The sequence below is a fragment of the Belonocnema kinseyi genome, chromosome 1 (genome assembly GCF_010883055.1).
Source record: "Belonocnema kinseyi isolate 2016_QV_RU_SX_M_011 chromosome 1, B_treatae_v1, whole genome shotgun sequence".
Classification (NCBI taxonomy): Eukaryota; Metazoa; Arthropoda; class Insecta; order Hymenoptera; family Cynipidae; genus Belonocnema; species Belonocnema kinseyi.
Window position 1 is genome coordinate 87,226,377 of NC_046657.1, and position 16,167 is coordinate 87,242,543.

The 16,167-nt window shown below is 36.3% G+C and overlaps 1 protein-coding gene across 5 annotated transcripts in view; it reads right to left on the minus strand.

Moving 5' to 3' along the window:
- LOC117170122 (protein kinase C-binding protein 1) overlaps positions 1–16,167 on the minus strand; it is an 87,451-nt gene that overhangs the window by 14,728 nt on the left and 56,556 nt on the right. For 3 of the 5 annotated variants that reach the window (XM_033356698.1, XM_033356778.1, XM_033356860.1), the window contains 2 exons: positions 4,143–5,855; positions 1,637–1,941 (listed from right to left, as the gene is read on the minus strand). In XM_033356698.1, coding sequence (XP_033212589.1) covers positions 1,637–1,941; positions 4,143–5,855 — 2,018 coding nt within the window. Of the gene's footprint in view, positions 1–1,466; positions 1,942–4,142; positions 5,856–16,167 lie in introns of all 5 variants that reach the window. The other 2 variants (XR_004466762.1, XM_033356944.1) reach the window with 2 other exon arrangements.

Below are 16,167 nucleotides of genomic sequence, written 5' to 3' on the forward strand. Positions count from 1 at the left end.
CAAGAACTATCTATGTTAAAATTGCATACCCATTATAAATTCATCCCTTGATCTCTTGGTTTTATATTTCTATACTATCTGGAGTTAGACTTGATAAAAAATAAATACATTTTTTCCCGATTTGCGAACTTTTTGATAATCACCCTCAAATTAAATGAAATTTACATGATTAAGCAGTTTCCCCTCATGAGATCTACAGAAGTTTTACATTTCTATTTCATTTAGATCTGTGGCTAAAATTTTAATTTTTTCATAATAAAGATGTCAGTAACAAAAAGTGAAGTGATTAACCATGGTAGCCTGATATAACTATGAGAAATCATTTTCTTTGGACTGCAAATAATTTTATAAACATGTCCGATGGATTTGGAAAGGGTTCTACGAGAGTAATAACTGTAGTAAGTTAGCAAATTTGATCTAACGCAGTTGTTTTACTATAATATTTTTAATTTGTATAAAATATAAAATCTTGCGGCTCTCTTCAAACAGTTTTTATCTGTGTTTTTTTTTTCGTCTAAAGTGAATATTATATAACAAAGTAATAGTATGGGGACCAAACGATAAAACGTGCGCGAATGAAAAGTGTGCCTCGATTGCTCGTAGAAATTCCTAGGCAGAATGTACGCTAAATGGATTAGCTTACCAAGGAAAGTAAAAACTTCTTTGAGGTTTTGTTTTCGAGATGCTTGATTAATGTTTTCTCCGCAGATACTCACCTTAAACCTTTGGTACGCTCATTAATTCACCGTAACACCCTACCTTTCTGAGAAAAGTAGCAACAAGTTTCTGACACAACGTTTGGACTCCTATAGTACTTTATGTAGTAATTTAGTAGAATAAAACATTCAAAGCGGTTTTAGGGCTTGTTTTTTTATAGAGAGAATTCCATGTTTACTACACACAAGCATCTTTCAATATAACGGGAAATCAGATTTTTGGAAAATGTGATTGCACCCTAGTTCAGACAAAGGTTCGACTATTTTTAAATGTCTTAATCTATTAAAAATTCATTCAGATAACAAAAACTTAAAGATCAAATCGAAATATTTTAATTTAATTGATAAATACAAATCGAATTCGATTGTAAAAAAAGCTTTTCTAATCTATATTAGTGAGAAGGGTCCAGAGCGTGTATAGTGTAAGTCGGCGATGATAGATAATTTCACGTTCGCGACTTTTTAAAATGAGAAAACACAGAAATATCATGTTGTAATGTGCCCTTTATTTTCATAGAAAATATCGTGAAATCTACGCCAAATACTAGAATTTGAATGGTGATAAGAAAAGGTACAACAGATATACTTGTTTTATGCAAGGAGATACGACATAAAGCATGCTTCCATGAATTTAAAACTATGTGGTGAAAAATAAGTTTTCATGATTGCATACAAAAAATTAACAATATGATTGGAAAGAGTGAAAAGGACGTTAACGGTATTATTACTTAATGCAAAATTTCATCTTACTGATTCATTCAGTAGAATTTGCGTTGCTTTGCATCTCCGTACATGATGTTTTTACAGTAAATTGCGTTTGTGCGTCGAGTTTCATTCGTAGGGACTTACACCGTTCGGCTCTAGGCCCCCCACGAGTTAGCAGTCACATTTTGTGAACTAATCTGGAGCCTTGGCATCACCTGCTGTTGATCGTTGATGTTCACGTTGACTGGAGTAGTAGAAACGACAATGGAACCAGATGATGGATTTTGAGCACACGAACTCAGGTGTGACGGCCAGTGTTTCTGTTGGCAGGGATAATCACAGTATGCCGTGTTCCAGCAACAGTAGAAAAGGGCTTCGCGACCGCACATTGCGCACCATTGTTTTTTCTTTATTTCCTCGACGCATCTCAACCTCTCGTCTTCCGCCTGCTTACGAGTCTCTGCAATTGCTCTTAACCGCTCTGCTTCTAGACTCGCCCGCATTTCTTTAAGCGTTCGATCTGAGGGAAGAAAATTTAATGAAGGATTTAAAACATTTAATTATAAGGCCGTTGGGGATGTGCAACATTTTTAGAGCGAAGCCGAGACCGAAGCCATCGTCAGGTTGGGCTAACCTTGATCTCGACCTACCGGCTCAGACTGAAGCCAATTTAACTGGACAGACCCGAAATCATTTTGCACATCCCCAAAAAGGTAGTGCAACCAAAAACCAGTTTTACATTTTGTATGGAATACTACCCAAAACTTGACATAAAACAATTAAAAAGCACGCAAATACTCTTGTATGGTTTAGCATACGTGGAATATTAGAAATATAGTAAAATAAGGAAGGAGAAAAAAGTGACCTTGTAAACGAAAGATTGTATTCCATTTCTTGCAAATATTTTTAATGAAGTACAGATACTACTTATGAAAGTTGAAGCGTCGGCTGTAATTCGACTTTTCTCATGAGTGCCAGTTTCAATATTTAAAACCGATATTTTAAAAAACAAGGTAATGAGCTTCTACCACAATAAAAAAAGGTTATTAATTGCAAAATTTAGTTTTTTGCATATTTACATATTTTGCATCGACGTGAAAAGTCTAGATACTTGTTAAATTTTTAAAATTTTAAGAAGTAAAACAGAAGAAATACCTATACAAAAAGATAAGAGTATTTCCATTTTATTATTCACTATAAACATATTTTTAGGCTTTCGTAGGTTACGCTTTAAATGCTTAGAGTGAGGTTCGAATATCGATATGCTTGTTTTACCATATTCCTAGATATTATAATATATGTATTACAGAGTTGAAATTTAGAATGAATATAAATCAGGTCTAGAGTATTCAAAGAATCAGTGCTCAAAAAAGAAAGAAAATGAGAAAATTTGATTGTTAGGCCACTATATTGGAAGTTTTCTTTTAGTATTAATCTACTAAAGTTTTGAAGGATTTTCTGGTAAGGTAATGGATCTAAATTAAACTTTTTAAACTGATGGTATACGTCCAGATGAATATAAGCCCTAAATTCCAGATCAAGCTATTTACACTGGAAACTGGTTTTGAGCACAGTTTCGGTTCTGGCCTTGGACACGAATCCACGGAGTCCGAACGAAAACAGGCAAGGCCGCGTTAACAGTTGCTGTTCGATTTGCGAGGGATGACCTAACCTGATGCAAGTAATGCGCTGAGTGCGCCCTCTGTTGTTTGTCACGCTTAACTGAACACATCCTCCCTTTCTGGGCCGCGCGGTTCGTCTCAACGTAAATCACCGCGCGGAATCAGTACTTGAAATGCATAAATCCAGTTTGCTGAAATACAAAGTCCAGTGCATTTGTTTATAAGTTATTGCAATTTGCTATAAGTGTTCAAATGACGATATCTAAATGACTACAGGAGCCCAATGTAGTGTAACGAAAAAAGGGTACGTTTTCGGATGAAGTACACGCCCAATAATTCCGAGAGTAACGTTAGTATTCGAAATGTATGGCAATAAGGCCATCATCGTGTGAGAAAAAACGTATTATCTTTAATGAAATTGAAAGAATAAAAAAATTGATTAATGATTTTAGAAATTATTAACCCATTTATTAAATAGAAATAATAACGGAGAACAACTAAAATCAGTTAAAACGCCGCCACATTGACATACATTCCGTACAGAAGCGCCACGTTAGGGAAGTTCGGGTATTTATAGGACTTTGGGCTACTACTATTTATTCTTCATGGATGTAACATTTTAAATGTTGAAAGAGCGGACACTTGCCTCTTTGTACTAGTCCGAGTCTAGCATCTGGTGTATATTCATTCACTGTGGTTTTTCAAACAAATAATTAATAGAAGCCACTACTGAATGGCATACCTTAACTAAAGAGATCATCTAAAGAGAGTTAAGATACGTTGCAATCATTTCTGACTCCTCAGAGCATCCAAGCTGATGCATTGCCAAACATTTTTTCGGGACGACATCCGTATTCCGGCTCGCCCTTAGTGGTAAACACTCATATAACTGGTTGTAGGAGCTTATGTATCCCAACTCTCCCTACAGCATCTCTATTCGCACCCACTGGAAACTCCAATTCAACCACCTATACTCTCACCTTTCAAGCACATAAAACTGATAATTGGACCCCATTCTTTGCGAAACCTGGCAACCACGTGTATCTAATACGTAAATATAAAGACGAAACGAATAAAACGAGAAGACAAGTGGTCTTACCTGTATTATATTTCAATTCATCCAGTTGCTGTTGGTGTTGCCATCTCATTCGTTCGATTTCAAGTTTTAGAAAGTGAATTGTAGCTTGGCAGGCATCCTTCGACGTCTGTCCGACGTCAGCATTTTCCAAGACCGTTTCTCTGAGGGCTTCCTCCATAATCTGAGCCATGCGTTTCGCTAGTTCCAAGGACCGCTCATGCAATTTTGAAGAAAATGGCCCTGCTTCTGGAGGTGGTAATTGCTGTTGAGAGACGGAACTCTCAGTCCGCTGAGGAGGAATGTAAACCATAGCATCCGGTGACCCGGTTGGTGTTTTCGGCGGAAAAGAGAAATTAGGAGGTCTATTGGGGAACGACTTCTTAGCTTTGCTTTGTTTCTTTTGTGAAACGGGCACCTCTCGTGGTTCTTGCTTAACTGGAGGTACTGTTTTTAAACCGGATTGTTGACTGGCAACAGTATCCGTGGGTAGCTTTTTAACTTCCACAGCTTTATCCCCTGCTAATACGTAAAACCGTATAGGTGGACTGGTGACAACAGATGAAGATGCACTGTTATTTGGCGATTTAACTTCTAACACAGTGGTCGGCTCTTTACTAGAGTTTAGTTTCGGATCTTTCACAGCATTCATTTTATCAATCATAGTCTTTTTGGGTTTGTACAACTTATTAGTATTAGGCTTAATCGGCTTAAGAGCGATTTTCGGAGTACTTGTAGCGAGGAACGTGGAAATTACGTTAGGAACTATTTTAGGTGTAGTAATTTTGGTGTCCTTCGTTATTGATTTTTGACTTACTTCTTCTCCAAATTTATTAATCGTCGAGTTACTTCTTAAGCTACCACTACTTTTGTCTACAAGAATGCTTAACTCTTGTAAAGCAGGAACCTCCATGTCCTCCTTCTTATGGCTTTTCAGCTTTGGTTTACTTTCATTTTTCTTAATGGAATCCGAAGTGTCCGGTTTTTTAATGGGCACTATAGACTGCTCTTTATCGATAATTGAGGTACTGCTTATAGAAATCGACTTTCGCTGGAGTTTCTTTTTCGTGATCCCAGGTGTTGTTGGTCTAGATTTTATAGGGCTCATGTTGCTTTTGTCGGTTGAAGCATTACTTACATCCTGTGAAGTCGGCTCCGTGCTTTCCCAGCGGTTTCTAAACGACGGTCTTTTTTTCAAGGCTAAGAACTGGGTCATGGATGAATGAGGAGAAGGTTCATAATTAGGTAGCATGATTTGTATTTGCGTTGAATCGTGAGGATTATACTGAAGTTTCGAAGGAGCAAATTTGAACTCTCCAAATACCTGCTCCAGTTTTCGACAATGACGAGCCACCTCTCTCACGCACTCATCCATTTCGTTTTTCTTTTTTCGAGGTAGTGGAAATGGTGGCTCTTCTGAATACAAGAACACATCCTTAGGTAGCACCCAAGCACGATCGTGCTCTCCAAAAAAGCGAACGTCCACATGTCCAGCTCCGTTTACTCGTGGCATTGCTTTTGCTGGCCAAAATGGAAAACCCTTTAACTTTGCCCACACGATTAAGTGAGGACGATGACAAGGTTCGATAAACCAACTCGGCAACGGACGTGGCAAATTACGACCATGCATGTAGCAGTCCGGACAAGCCTCCAATTCTGAAACTTCCTGTCGCGCAACTTTCACTATCTGCTTTGCTGCATTCGTTATCTTTGACGGATCTGCGTAAACACCTCCACCTGTTATTAAATACTTATATTAGGTCTACTTATGAGCAATTCAATGGCAGATGATTTGAAGAATTTCATCCATAATGAATTGGGTGCCTTTCTAAAATATTTAATAAAATTAGCTTTAACAGTTTTTAAAAATAAAAACAACCCTAAATAATTACATTAAATAGACTGGACAATTTTTTTTATGTTCATGACTTCAATTCTTTTAATGATATCAAGTTTTTCTTTCTTTAGAGTATTCTCATTAAGATGTTACTTACGAAAAAAATGTAGAAACTAACATTTCGATAGAGCATTGGCGATCTGTCCAAGTATTGGTAGTCACACAATTCAAACTGAGAAATCTTAAAATGATCTCAAGTTTTAAATATTAATTTAAAAATTGCTAAAAGTTTCAAAAAGCTCTACAGTTTCTTTTATCTTTTAAAAATATTTCAGGTTATCTTATTTGACATCTAAGAGAAGATATACAACAACTTTAGTTAAAATTACTCATTGTGAATCAAATTCTTCAGATTACTTGACATGCAATTGCCCTAATCTATTGACTTATGGAGTACTTTCACTAGTGATGTGCAAAATGACAGTTTTTTGGCAAAATTGTGATTTAATTATATTTGAGTAATTTACAAATACCATTTGAGAGAACATAATGGACCGCTTTATGGTAAGGGGAGGGGTTGTCAACTGTATACTCTGTTCGCCGACAGAACAACCACGAACGCGCATATACTAGTGTGTTCAAAAAGTAAGGTGACTTTTCAATTTTCGCGGGCTACGTACATTAAAGTTTTAAATTTTTTGTTTTGTTGTGTTGGTACACTCGTCACGATCATATGTTCACAGTTTTGACTATATAGCTCGTCTTGTTTTTCTGGCAGAGGCGTAAAAGGTTAGAAGGGTTTGGTGTGCTCGGAGACTTTCTTCTTTCGAAAAAAATGGAGCAAAGAGTTTGCATTAAATTTTGTGTGAAAAATGGAATCCAGTGCTCTAAAACTCTTGAAATGTTGACAGTTGCATACGGTGACTCTACTCTGAGTAAGAAAAATATGTATAAGTGGTAGAAGCTGTTCCAAGAAGGCCGAGAGGATGTCGAAGACGAACCTCGCCCTGGACGTCCCAGCACGTCAACAACAGATGAAAACGTTCAAGCAGTGGAAGAAATGGTGTTGAAAAATCGCCGAATTACCATCAGAGAAGTTGCTGAAGATGTTGGCATATCGGTTGGCTCATGCCATGCTATCTCTTCGAACGTTTTGGGCATGAAACGTGTGTCAGCGAAATTTGTTCCAAAACTGCTTAATTTTGATCAAAAGATCCATCGCATGACCATCGCTCAGGAGATGTTGAATGAAGTCAATAATGATCCTGATTTTCTCAAAAGGGTTATAACTGGGGATCAATCGTGGGTATATAATATAACGTCGAAACTAAAGCCCAATCGTCTCAGTGGAAACATCCTGAGTCTCCAAGACCAAAAAAGCACGTCAAGTTCGGTCAAATGTGAAGGTTTTGCTCACTGTCTTTTTTGATTACCGTGGCGTAGTGCATCAGGAATTCTTACCACAAGGTCGTACGGTCAATAAGAAGTATTACCTTCAAGTTATGCGCCGTTTGCGAGAGGCGATCCCCAAAAAACATCAGGAACTTTGGAAAAACAATTCGTGGCTTTTGCATCAGCATAATGCACCTGCTCATTCATCGTTGCTTGTGAAAGATTTTCTGACCAAAAACAGCACCACAGTCATGCCTCAGCCTTTATATTCACCGGATTTGGCCCCCCGTGACTTTTTTCTTTTCCCAAAACTGAAGAGACCTATGAAAGGACATCGATTTTCAACGATTGAGGAGATAAAAACTGCATCGCTGAAAGAACTCAAGGCTATACCACAAAATGATTATCAGAAGTGCTTCGATGATTGGACAAAGCGTTGGCACAAGTGTATTATATCTGAGGAGGATTACTTTGAAGGGGACAACATAAATATTGAGGAATAAATGAATATTTTTTGAGAAAACCATAAAGTCACCTTATTTTTTAAACACACCTCGTATACAGGATGGAACGAAATGCAAGTTAGGTGTTTACATAATTTTTTTTGTATGAATCTAACCAATTGCAATAATTTTAGTAAGGTTAATTTTTCATACGCACAACTCTAAACCTAAGCTAACTAGTCTCACCGCGACGCCAACATATATATGGCTGCCATTGACAATCAGCTTAAAGCTATTTACCACGCCTAATTTAAGGCAACCTGTGCCAAACATACGAAAATTTCAAAACTCGTCCGAAATTCGTAACAGAAATTTTTATTTTATTTTAAGCTAAATATTTTGTACACGTTCTTTAAAATAATTTCAACCTATAGGGAATCCCCAGTTTTGTTCAAATAAAAAAAAGTGGTCTCCAATTTTCATCCAAAGCGGTTAATATTTAGGGGTGGCGAAAATATCATGAAGTATCATTTTGCTTTAACATTGGGAAAGTCAGCTTTTCGTAAATCTATTTTTTTAACGCGAAATGAAAGTATTTTCTACACGTTAAAAGAATTCTTTAATCAATAATATAATAACATAATTTCTTAAAATAATTTGACAATTATTCAAATATTACGCGTTTGTTTAAAAATATACTTTATCCGAAAAATGCAGGAGAAACATTTTATCTCACCAAATTTTTGACAGATATTAAAAGGTTAGGTAATCATTGGGTTTATAAGTATACTAGTAAATGCTTTAACAAACTTGAATAGTTTCAAAAATTTCTTATTTTGATTAAATATTTTGTTTTTGCCATTTTTCGTATGATTGAAATACTTGAATGCACTCATTCGTTTTCAAACAATTATTTTAAATGTTATAATGTAACTCCAAATATTTCAATCTTTCGAAAAATGTCAAAAATACAATACTTAAACAAAATTAAATTGTTTAAAAATTGAAAATTAGTTAAGATATGACTGGGTATTCTTAAGTTACCGATTAATGATTATTATATCACGTAAAGTTCAAATTTGTTACTTATGGAGTATTCTTTGGGGACCCATAACAGTGGCTTAGTCATCCAGCCTTAAAATTGATGAATGATTCTTATTTTCTGACAAATTTTAAAACAATATACTGAAATATGGAATTATTTTTAAGATATCATCGCGTTTAAATATTAGATTTGCAATAGGCTGACTTTGTTCATGTAAAATCAATGGGAAAACTACCCTTAATTTTAATGAATGAATGGATTATTAACTGATTTGACTCAAATTTCGAGATCATTTTTTTTTAGTATTTCTAACATAAACTTGAGGTCGAGAGTAAATAAATTCAAAAAAGTGGAGAATAAGGTCAACTCTGACCTAGAAACTTCGTTTTAGAAAATTGTAATCCTTCATAAAATAGAAAATTTGGATACTCATATGGATAATTTCAAATTAACTTCGGAATTCGACACAAGTTAACTTTGCATTTCGAAGTCAATATATAATTTAAATATATTGCTATGATAGGGTGCTTAAGAATGTTTTTAAAGTGTAATGTGGGCAGTGGTAATAGATAATATCCAGCGGTTTCCTTTTAAACACCGATCCTCGTTTTGAGATGACTTGAAGTAATTTACATTGATCAAATAAATTAATTCCAATTTTTGTTAGGAATTTGTATGTAATATTCTTTTTGATTATATAAATCAAACCTGTGTAACTTACAAATGTAAAACGATAGTACTAAACAGAATAAAATTGATTAAGTACATCGCTTTAAAATGGACTAAAAAGTAAAATATTAAACATATTTTTCGCTAAAATTTTATGAAAGCATTTACATTTTACGTTTTCAAGTACTAAATCTAAAAAAAAAATAAACACATGCTCAATAGTCATAGTTAAGAGTGAACGCAGATGAATTTTCACTGGATTTCTTAAAAAGTCTTTGTATTATTAAAGGATTTAAATCTGCTGCATAAAATGTTGAATTCGGTCGAAGTTAGAAGTGTAAGAAAAAGGAATAATTTAACAAATATTAATTAGCTAAGAATAAACCTCGTGGGACATAGTTGAAGTTTACAAGTTCAACAAAATCGTTCAACAACTTCGGAAAGCTTTTTCCGTACTGAAGAGAAGTAGGTTAAGACATCAGATAATCTAGCGTTTAATTACGTAAATATACTTACAAAAGTGAGGTGGATGCAGTTCTTCCGAATTTTGGTGACGAGGATAAATATGCATATACAAACTTATTTAAAGAATTTACATTGATCAAATAAATTTATCGAAATTCCTGAATAGCTTTTGAAGTCATTAATATAAATATAAGTATGGAATGTCTAGGAAAACTAAGCAAAGTCTTTAACTTCGACCAGGGGACAAAACAGTTCATTCACATATGCACTATTTATTCAAATGAAATAATTCTTAGTAAATACTATTTTTAGTCTAATTGTTTTTCGTGATTCTTATATTTTGGGACACTGCGTACTTGAAAAAAATTTGAAGCATCAAATATATTAAGCTAGCGGGAGACAAGAATTCCGAAGTGAATTTGAAATGACCCATACAGTTTATTACTTTATATACACGTTTACAGAAAATATAAATAAACGGTTAAAGAAGAAAACACTTTGCCCAGAAACAGTTGGTTTTGGATCAAGTATGGTTCTGTTAAAACATTTTTTCAAATTTGTAGTGCACACAAAAGGTTCTGTTGTAGTCATGTTACCGACGGTTTTGCTATAAAGTTCGATTAGCTGTTTTTTTTATTGCAGTGACTGTTGTGAATTTGGTGCAAATTGTAAGTGATTGGGGACAAAGAGGTTAGGGAGCTCGCTGATAAAAATGGCGACACTTCCGGCGAAAAGCAGGGAGATAACGATCAGAGGGCGCAGACTCTAGAGCACAAACTGGACAGTGGCTACACTCAGGGGAAAAACGGTGAACCTGTTAAGGAACATAAGGAGAGAGGTTTGAAAATTATTGAAAAGAGTTTGGGTCGGGGTGACAATATAATGAAGAAAGGAACAGGACGCCTCAGTATGAAAGATAAACAAGCCAACAGGAATGGCAAGTGAAATTAGTTTTCAAAAATAATGAAAAAAGAGCGATCGCTGGATAGAAAAGCGGACAGAACAGAAAGTAAGGAGAATGTGGAGGGAGGGATAAGTGCTGGGGATGCGGAAACGGACTGAGAGCAAACTCAAAAAGGGCATGGAGGGAGGGGGTAGTAAGGTCATGGATATTGGGGAACAGGTCAGTGTAGGGGACTCGTTAGTGGTACCAACAAAGTTTGGAGAGGAATGTGAGGAACTCTTTATAAGATCTTTAAACAAGTGATGTGACACGAAAGCTGGGAGGTAAATAGAAATGATAAAAAACAGCTGGAGAAAGTAAAAATGGTCTAGAGGAAATGAGAGAACGTGAGACGACCGCAGTCACAGTCCTGAGCAAAGTAAGGGAACAGGAGCAACGATAATTGGAGGAATTGATAGAAGCAAAAGCTGAACTAACGCAGTTGAAAGATAGACTGGAAGTGGCAATGGAGGACGAGGAAAATGCTTTAGAAGGATCAAATGGCAAGGGAAACAGGTACACAGAGGGAAGTAAGGACATCGAATCGATGACGGAGGAGATTTCATCTATCACTTGACCCTAGGCCACAAAAATGAGGTTGAAGGAATCGTTCTAAGACGAGGTGACAACGATGACAGTGCCGGAGTGGGGAACCAGATGTCTGCCAGGCCTCAGCGAAAATAAGCTAGAGTAAAAAAAGAGAGTTTAGCTAGGAGAAACTGCAGTGACAGTTGCAAGGAGTTACAAGGAGAGCGGCATCATTAAGGGTGTGGTGTGGAATATTGCGGGAGGGTACAAGCTTAAAGAAGTGTGGGATTTTTTAAGTGCTACGATATTGTGATAATGCAGGAAACATGGATTGAGAAAGAAAAAGAGAGCGCATTTATGGAGTCGCTGGAGAAGAATTTTGTATGAGGTTCTAAAGCGGCGGTAAGAAATAGCAATAATTAGAGAGCGAATGAGGCAGTTTATTGGAGTACGCAAGAGTGTGTGCGGATATGTAAGAATGGAGGAATGGGAATACGGAATCGTGATTGGTGCAGAAGGATTGAGAAAAGGGCGGAATAAGCTAAATATTTTCTCAATTATAATAATATTTGGGTTAATAAAGAGGTAGATCGTATTTAAAAGATATTGGATAGAATGCAAGAGTGAAACGAGAGTCATAATTCTATAAACGTGGTTGTGAGATAGATTCTGATACACCGGCTAGAAACTTTTGTAGGATGCCACAATCTAAGTTAAATTATTGCTTTTTTGTGAAGAATTGGGGCTAAGAGTGCTTAACGGCAGGATAGGAAAGGACAGGGTAGGAAAATGGACGCGCGTCACGAAGAATGGAGCTTCGGTTATCAACTATGTAATAGAATCGGATGGTATCGGCGATACGGTGGATAGGCATGGAGGAGGAATTGTGGGAGGAAAGCTGTGACAAGGTGATAGGAGCGATAAAAAAAAGCGGCCGAGCAAGTAAGCATGACTAGGGCAGTAAGAATAGGTGGTGGAAGTGGAATTAGAAAAAAGGATAAGGAGGAAGAAAAGCTGAAGAAATTGGTGTTAAAACTGTTGAAACGGTATTTAAAACGAAAGGGAATAGATAAAAGTAGGAATTTAGATAAAGTAGAAGGAAGTTAAGGGACTGGTGAGGAAAGAAGGCTAAGCAAGCAATAGATCAGAATTGCGAGAAGGTAAATAAAAGCAGAAATATGAGGGAATTTTGGAAGGTAATAGGAGGATTTAAGACCAGAACGAGAACTAGAGGCATGATAAAAAAAGAATGGATAAGCAATTTCATCAAGTTTCTTGACGGAGAGTAAGTGCAAATAGTCGGATAAGAATTCGATCACGGGATAAGAGGGGGACATGGGGAAAAGTAAATAGTACAGCCTGACGAGAGTAAGGAAGCAGATATAGAAGCCTTGCAATTCAAGAGGCGAGACGATACGGAACAGGGTAACGAAGATGAACTAGAGGATTTAAATAAACGAAATTTCCTTTGAAGAAGTAGCTAAAGTAGTTGACACGCTAAAAAAGGAAAGACTGCGGGAAAGGACGGGGTACCTATAGATTTCATCAAATGGTTACCCGAAGTGTGGGCACGAGGAATACACGGAATATTAGATCGAATTCATTTCAAATCAGGCAGGTTCTACACTTTTTCATAAAATCGAATTCTCGCATTTTTCTTGCAAACAGCAATAGATACGAAGAAATGCTAACAAAATATTTTACACACTTAAGAGAATTCTGTATAAAGTTCTTTTACTCATTTATGATATCTTGCATCATTTTCGAGAAAAACACAAAAATTCAATTTTTATAAGAAAAAGATTCTCTTCACTCTTGACTTATGGAAACACCCACCATTTTTGTTCAATATTTGAGAAAAATATATGTTCGTATAAAGAAAACTTCCTGTGAGTTTTTCGTGTGCTAAACCACTTTTATCGTTAGAAAATTATTTTTTCTAAAATCGAATTTTCAAATTTTTTGCTAAAACAATTTAAGTTACAAAAATAATACCAAGACAAGAAATTGTTTGACTAAAAAGTTTTTTACTCAATGTATTTAAATATATTTCACATTTATTCAGATATTTTTCAATAAAACGATTGAGCTCTTAAATTATTTATAACCGACAGTAATTCCTCTTCAGATCCTAAGACTCTGATGTAGAATCTGAAAAATCTAAAAATGTGGGCCCATGCATTATTTATCTTTTTAAACTGAGATTAAAACTTTAGTATGTTATAAAATACTAGCAGCAATACTATATGAAAGACTGAGAGTTTGGCTTGAGGAGAAAGGCTTATATGAGGAAATTCAGGGAGGATTTAGGAGGAAGAGAGCTACACGAGATCACGTATGGTTATTTAATTCGCTGATTAGTAATAATTTGAAGAGTAAAAGCGTTAAGCTTTACGTAGCTTTTGTGGATTTGAAGAAGGCATTTGATACGTTGACAGAGGCTTCTCACTGGAGAAACTGAAGAGGATAGGGATTGAAGGCAGAATGCTGAACATGATTGGGAAAATATATGGAAGGACGTTAAATGAAGTTATAACTGGGGGCGGGATTACGGAATATTTCGTTACTCCCAGAGGAATAAGACAAGGTTCTACTCTCAGTCCAATATTATTTAATATAATATTTGAGACATGGATGGGGCGTGAGAAAAAGGAAATACAGGGAGAAGGGTAATAAAGGGGACCGAAATATTTGGAATGAAATTTGCGGCCGTTGTAGCGTTAGTGGCAGACTGGTTAGAGGGGTTTGTTTAAATGCTGAAAAACTTAGAGGGGCACGTGGTAAGAAATAAACTGGACATAAACACTGATAAAACTAAAGTGGTCATATTTAGGAAGGGAGAGAGAAGAAAACAAGGGGAAAAGTGAAGTTGGGTGGGAAAGAACTAGAGGCAGTGGCCTTGAATGCGACACGGGGCATGATGAGAAGTGCAAGGATTAACAAATGAGGTAACAGACTTACCAGATGGACGCGTTGGTTAAAGCAGAAGGGATGTATGGGGTGGAAATTTGGGGGTAGGACAGAAGAGAAGCTGTTGCGAAAGTACAAGGAAGGTTTGCTAAAATGGGCGATGGGGTTAGATGGCGCAACACCAAATTACATATAGAGGATAGAAGCGGGAATTGAGGGAAATTATTAACGGCAATCCGACGAGTTGAGGTAAAACTTTCCAGGAGGCAGGCAGAGAGGCGAGAGATGGAGAAACAGTGAGGTGGTTATGGGAAGGGGGAAAGGAAACAAGGTAGAAATAAACTTATTAAGAGCAGTAGACTGGATTGACACAAGAAATTTAGGGAGATTGGGGAAAAAATTGAGGGATCGAAATATCGCAAAGAATACAAAAATTGAAAAAAATTCCGGGTAGAGAGGAGTACTGTGAAGAAGAGGTAACATGCGGAGGAACTAAAGAACAGTGGGTAAAACTTAGGTGCGGAAATATGGGGAAAGCGGGAAATAAACGGTTTGACGATGTTTCTTGTAGGCTCTGTGGGACTAAGGAGGAGAATTTAAGATTGAGATGTATATTTGCAGATTATTTGAACCACTAATCTTAAATATACATCTCAATCTCAAATTACTACACCCTGGTCGACAAAACACCATCTTCTTATTAAGGAGGAGAATTTCATGCACATTTAGAATTGCGAAGGAGCAGATGCGGTAATAGATAATAAATGGGTGAAGGAAATCCAAGAATGGGCGGGGGGGGGGGGGCGGGGAAAGCTCGTGAAGACTTAGTATGCAAAGCAGTTAGTGGTAAACCGAACCCCATCCTTACCGGATACGCCGGGGCGTTTGAGAGAAAGGAATGAGAGAGAGAGAGAGAGAGTAAGAGAAAGAAAATGCATTATTAATATAAAAGATAGCATATGTGTGATAATAGTATGATAAATAATTTTAATTAAGTAATTTTAAGTAATTTTGTTTCGATAGTAAATGTAGTATGTAAATGTAGATATAAACGGATCTGCTAAGACCTCAGTGCGTGGCGACACTTCCTAGTTGAGCTGACAGACCCAAGTCGTTAGTTAAATTGATTTAATCAGCCAGATGCAGGACCATCTGAGATCGATCTTTGTTATCAGAGCAAAGATATGGCCTCGTAGTGGCCGTAGTTGGGAAAAGCTTTAGCTTTTCCTCAGCTGGTAACGGGATTAATGCGAAGCATAGACCTGGAAAAAGCGGTGATGGACTATTGCCGATCTCCAGCGACCTGTATATGTGTTCGTATCTCCTACTGGAGCGGTGACGTATGGCCGCATTGTCGCTTTGCACTTACACAGAGTAGTTTAATGAGGTATAGTAGTTCTAACGGTATGCAAGGCCTACTGCTGTGAGTTAGGATTGCATTCCTCTTTTCAGGTAGATTTGTTTGGATGGTTGTCATGTTTCAAGTTTATAAGTATGTATTGTTTGATTAAGAGTAGGCTATTTAATTATATAAGTTATGAACAAGTAAGAAACTAAATGTTTACTGCATTGGTTTAATTAAAAAATGAATTATAAGTTGCAACGTAGAGATGCTTCATTATAAAAATTAACAAAAAGGATCTACAATAAAGCCGTTAAGTTTAGTTTTGAGGTTTCGGAGTTATGTTTCCATTCTTTATAGATACATTGTATTAAGAACATTAAAATTATGTTTCCCGAATGAATACATTTATTTATTTTTAAATTAAACTACGAATCGTGTTTTCTTTCTCAAATCTTTCTCAAATCTTTCATAG